Raw genomic sequence first — 5,303 nt, 5'->3', positions numbered from 1 at the left:
GTCGTTATTATCGGTTTTGGTGGTTTTATTTATGTTGCTTTTAAGTTTTATTCTGACATGGTAACAAATTATGGCAGTGTATTCTTTGGGCCATTTTAAAATAGAATGAAATAAACAACTGCTGTTTATTTCAGGAAACTACTGAAATAAACTGCTACCGAGCCCCGTGCCAGTGTTTTTTAAATTTGAAGTTACAGAAATCCAAGCAAAATACCTTCTGAAGAGGAGATGAGGCGGGGGGGGGGGGGGGAAGTGAGATTGTGAAAGAAAAACTCCTCAAGAAGGAAGAGGAATCAGTGTGACGGACACGTACAAATGCAAAGATTAGGGCTGGGGAAGGAAACAAAAAACCCAAAGCAAGAAATACATTTTTCTTTTAAAGGAAAAATAAAATAAAATAAAGAAGACACAGAAGGAAATGGCAATGAGAGAACTGAAGGCTGAAGTACAAAGGAAGGGAAATCGCCTTTGCTCCAATTTACAGACTGGTGATTGTCTGAAGGAGTTGTGCTCCCTGTCACCTAATCTCTTCCCTTGGCGGCTTGTTAGCGTTTGGCACGGGGTCTTTGCTCACAAAGCATTGTACATTCGATATTCAAAAACCCTCTTTACATATACATCACTTGCTAATTTCGTCAGTGTGTGCACATTTCAGCGACTGATAATAGGACATTGATATTTAAAGGACAAATAGCTCTGACCCATAAAGAGGTAGGAGCTCGTATTTTTTCCCTGCCAATTCAAGTTTGCCTCTTAAAAATAAAAGTTGGAATAAAAGAGGAAATGAAATGCTGGATTTCTGCTCACAACGAAGGACTAGAAAAGGGAGGGCGAAGAATGCAATTAAACCACAAAAGTAATGTACAGAATGACAGGTTTTCTTTATGGTAGAGCATTGTTATTCTCTGTAGAGACAAATGGATAATACTGTCGAGGTGCAAACAGAAAATCTTTTGGTTTTTTTGCTGCCTGCCCGTTTTTATTTTCTGAACACTGAGAGATTACATCTTTGCTTTCTTCATGCGCACAAGCCGTTTCGTTATCAAGATAATGTTTCTTTCAAGTATTTCAGATTTTCCTCCTCTGTCTCGTAGGTTTGTGCATAAGGTTTGTTGCTGTGATCTGCAGAAGCCCCAGCCCTTGGGAAGAAGTCTATCCATGGAAAAGAAAGTCCCAGCACATTTCTATAGGTTACTGAAATGTATTTCATTCGAGTTGATTTTCTTCCTCTTTCGTGCCTAAAATCCACCTCAGAGATAAACCACTAGTAATTTCTTTCCTTCTTCTTTCTTCTTTTTTCTCTTCTTTCTTTTTTCTCTTTTTTTTCCCTTTTCTTTCCCCCTCCCCCCAGCTTGGAATGTAAATCCTTTTAAGACTGAGCTATTTTTAGTCTTTTTTTTCCTGTAGGTGTCCACGACTGAGCAGAGAACACGATTAAATAAACATGGGCTGTAAGAACATTAACTCGAAGAGAAGCCCGGGAAAGGGACAAGTGTTTAATAACCCTGAGACAAAGGTTTATCTCGTTAAAGGTACTTCTTCTCGCTGGTCCATAGAAACTGAGGTGGCTTTGCTCAGCACAGAGGGCGTGAAAGTCAGGAAGGAGTCAGTCCTGGTTGTGGCAGAACAGGTAAAGTCTGATCCAGAGGGTCTCTGCGCCAGCCCGTTGGACTGGCCGCTGTGGCAAGCCAGGCAGGAGCAGGGGTTGCTCCCGGCGCTGCTGAGTCCATGAGTTGGGGCAGGGTAGAGAGAGGGATGCCTGAAGGCGCACAGCAGTTCTGGTCTCGGGTAGGGATGGGAGAGGACCCTGAAGGTGTCCAGCGGCCTCAGGGGGGTACTGAAGGGGGTGGCGGCAGAGGCCGATGTGGCGCCGATGCCCATGTGGGAGTAGTAGGGCAGGGGCAGGTGGGACGGGAATGGATACGGCAGGTTCCCGGTGGCCGCTGCGTGGCTCATCATGTAGGTATAAAACGCCGGGTCGGCCGGGTGAGGCCAGGTCATGGCCAGGCGCTGCCGCTTGTCCTTCATCCTGCGGTTCTGGAACCAAACCTGCGGGGAGAGGGGAGGCAAGAGCCGTCACCCGCCGTCGCTCCGCTCCGCCTGGCCGCTGGTACCAGCCCCTGCCCCGGGGCGGTGCGGCGGACGCGGATCTACCGGAGAACGGAGACCGACGCCAGTTCTCCCCCTCGGAGGGAGTTGTCATCACGTACGGAGGGATCAGTTAAGCCCCAGTAAAAAACCTATAGGGAGACCCAGAGGAGTAGCCCTTTTAGGTTGCTTGTTTTCCTTTCTGCTTGCTAGGGCTTGTCCTGCTGCGCACCATCCCCCGCCCCGGGTCTCGGCCAACTGGGCAGCTCTGCCTCCTTGCTGCCCTTTCGCATCCAGAACTACCTGGCTTGCTGTCGGGTTTATTTTCATGAGCAAATAGTTTTGAAAAGGCAAAGGAAAGTGAGATGGAAACAAGATCTGCTACTGGCTTCCTCTTCCCTCCCCCAAGAGCTGAGCGAGATTTGGACTGGACTGAAGGAAGGATTAAAAGTAATCTGCCAGGGAGAGGTTGGATTAGCGGTGCTGGCCGGGATGGCTCCAGGAGCCGTGTCCCCTCTCCCGCATTGCTGCAGGGTGCGGGCAGGGCCAGGAAAGGGGCGGGAGGCGGGGGGAGCTGAGAGGGAAGGTTGTGCTGGCGAAGTGCTTTCCCGAGTTTTGCAAGGAAGTTTGGCCATATAGATTTATATCGTGCTAATTGGAAACATGTCCGAGCTGCGTGTACCTTGATGGTGGTTTCTGGCAGATTTAGAGCAGCCGCCAGCTCACATCTCCGGGGCCTGGACACGTAATTTTCCCGGTAAAACTCCTTCTCCAGACGGGCGATCTGCTCGCGGGTGAAGGCGGTGCGGTACCGGCGCATCTGGTCGCTGGCGCTGCAGGCGAGTGAGCCCTGGGAGCCTCCGCCGCCTCCGCTGCCCTTGGGGTGATCCCCCCCGCTGCTGGGGCTGCCGGCCAACGCCTCGGAGCACGGCCCTGCGTGGGGAGCCCGGAGCAACGACACACGCTCGGAGGACGGCAGGCACAGAGGGATGCTCGCTGTCCGCCGCCCCAGCGAACTCCCTTCTCCCCACCCAGTCCTCCCCATTAGGCTTTTCTGTGCCTGCTCGGGTGTACTGAGGATGCTGGGAAGACATGCAAGAGGGACCGGAGAGGAGGGCAGGGAGAAGGGGGATGAAACACCGGTTAAGGGTTTGACGGGTGCTTATTCACTCTGGTTGAAAGGTAATCTGCCTCCGCCATTCCCCAACATACACACGCCGCACTGGCGGTGTCTGCCCGATGACCCCGCACTCGCTTCCCCCACCGGGAAACCGGAGGCGGGCGCCGCAGCATCCCCCGACTCTGAGCGTCTGGGAAAGGCAGGTGTGCCCGCCGGCCAAGCCGCACGTCTCCGCGGCGCCTTTCTCCAGGTCAGCAAGGACCCAGGAGAGGAGCAGGCAGGGACCCTTTTCTCTCTGAAGGAAAGACGAGGCCTCGGGGATCCTCTGCTCAGCCTCCAAAGCCCAGGATGGGATATTTTCAACGAGCCTGTAAGGAACAAGGGAGGGCAGACAGCGCTCTCCACACTTCCCGGTTTCTTCTTGAAGTGATGGAGGAACGGGAAGGGGGGGGAATTGGGTTGTTGTCAGCGTAGGGGGGATCTTTGCCGAGCTGGAAAGGTGGGAATAGAGAGTGGGAAGTGGGGGCAGGGGGAAAAGGGGCCTGGCCGCTGCTTTTGCTTTCAAATGCAACTCTCCCTCATTGTGCCCGAGACCAAAGGCAATTAATTCATTGGGACCATTTCCGAGCTGGCGCCACGGAGACATAGAAGTGACAAGGTAATTTGGGCCTTTTTTTTTTTTAAACCCAACTCGCAAACAAGGCCGTCGCTACCGCTCTTGGGGCAGGCGAGCGATTTTACGGTCTTTATGGGCGCTTCCGCACTCGCCCGGGCACATTTCACCCTGCAAAACCACAAACAGCTCTCGGCCACAAAACCCGTTTGATCTTGCTCCCACACACACACATACAAAAAAACCCGCCGGCATGGAGGATCGTAAGGGATTTCCTGGAGCATGCACTGTCTAGGCGATAGGGAAGAATAAAAATAAAACAGAATAAATTGAAGGGAAGAGCGGGTGGTGGTCTTGGCCAAGGGGGTCTTACGGAACAAGCCGCAGACCTGATTGCATCCGCGACGGGAAGCCTGGCTCCCCTCCAGGGATGCGGGGGCTGCCCGGTGTCGTGTCCTCTGACTCCCAAACAAGTATCCCGGTGGCAGGGAGACGAGGAATCAGCCAGGAAAGGAGATCACACACACACACACAGATTTCGCTGCCCCTCGCTCAGCTGGCGAGATGAAAACCCTCTCCGGCAGCCCCCCGCCCCCCCCAGTGCTGCCACCCAGCCCCGGAGCGGGCGGGGGTCTGGAGGCATGGGAAGGAGTTGGGTACCTTTGCTGTGCTGGTACTCGGCGCTCCCCGTGGCGCAGTCCGGGGTGCAGCTCACCTCGATTTCCTCATAGAAATCCGACTCAGTGTCCGAGCTGCTCTGCTGCCCTTTGCTGGAGGGGGGCTCCGGCGCGGGGGGCTGCTGTCCGGCCGAAAGCAGTGCTGCCGCCGCCGAGCGGCTCTCCGGCACCGTCCCTGTCCCTGGCAGCACCTCCACCTCCTCTTCGTCTTCTCCTCCGCCACCTCCTCCTCCTCTCTCCCGGGACGACAAGGGGCCAGGTCTGGGGCTGAGGCAGTTCCGATGGATCATCTTGTCCTGCGGCTCCGGAGCGGGGCTCCCCACTGCTTCGGACAAATTAGGCACCCTCTTGCCAACTAGAGCGCCAAGAGTTGTCCCCTCCAGAAACATCACCATCTCCTTCCTGTTTTCCATTGTGGCTTTGCTTAAGGGAGGGGAGAAAAAATCCAGATCTCTTCCCCCCCTCCCTCCCGCTCCCGCCCCAGCCTTGTACAAACCCAGCAACCCTCTCCTGCCAATGCAGAGGAACGAGCGGTGAGATAGGGTGACCTTGTGATGCGAGCGCTACACTCTGCTGTGCTGCTCTGGGAGGGATCACCATTGCCCTCTTCTTTCTAAGCTGTCATCCTCAATGGTGCAGTCGTCATTACAGTACCACCGGTGACGCCACACATTGATTGCCAGTGGATAAATAGAAACGTCTGCCATTGGGAAGATGAAAGAAGAGCCGGAGCGAATGGGCTAAATGCATGATGCACCAGGTGTAGGAGCCCGAGATGGAGAGGGAAGTGTGAAAAAGAGATGCA

The 5,303-nt window shown here is 53.9% G+C and overlaps 1 protein-coding gene across 1 annotated transcript; it reads right to left on the bottom strand.

Annotated features, from left to right (window-relative positions):
* Nucleotides 1-1,240: 1,240 nt before the first annotated feature.
* EVX1 (even-skipped homeobox 1) lies at nt 1,241-5,028 on the bottom strand. The gene is made up of 3 exons (XM_027676137.1): nt 4,482-5,028; nt 2,771-3,021; nt 1,241-2,049 (listed from the first exon to the last, which is right to left on the bottom strand). The coding sequence occupies exons 1-3, from the start codon at nt 4,909-4,911 to the stop codon at nt 1,519-1,521; spliced, it is 1,212 nt and encodes a 403-aa protein (XP_027531938.1). The 5' UTR covers nt 4,912-5,028; the 3' UTR covers nt 1,241-1,518.
* Between the last annotated feature and the right edge of the window lie 275 nt (nt 5,029-5,303).

The sequence above is a fragment of the Neopelma chrysocephalum genome, unplaced genomic scaffold (genome assembly GCF_003984885.1).
Source record: "Neopelma chrysocephalum unplaced genomic scaffold, ASM398488v2 Primary Assembly neopelma1_26, whole genome shotgun sequence".
Classification (NCBI taxonomy): Eukaryota; Metazoa; Chordata; class Aves; order Passeriformes; family Pipridae; genus Neopelma; species Neopelma chrysocephalum.
The sequence above is the reverse complement of the archived record's forward strand: the minus strand, read 5'-3'. Positions and strand labels throughout refer to the sequence as shown.

Coding starts and splice junctions, on each gene's coding strand:
- EVX1 (XM_027676137.1), bottom strand. CDS start 4,911: ATGGAAAACAGGAAGGAGATGGTGATGTTTCTGGAGGGGACAACTCTT. Junction 3,022..4,481: donor CGAGTACCAGCACAGCAAAG/GTACCCAACTCC, acceptor CTCCCCACGCAG/GGCCGTGCTCCGAGGCGTTG. Junction 2,050..2,770: donor TGCCAGAAACCACCATCAAG/GTACACGCAGCT, acceptor CTCTCCCCGCAG/GTTTGGTTCCAGAACCGCAG.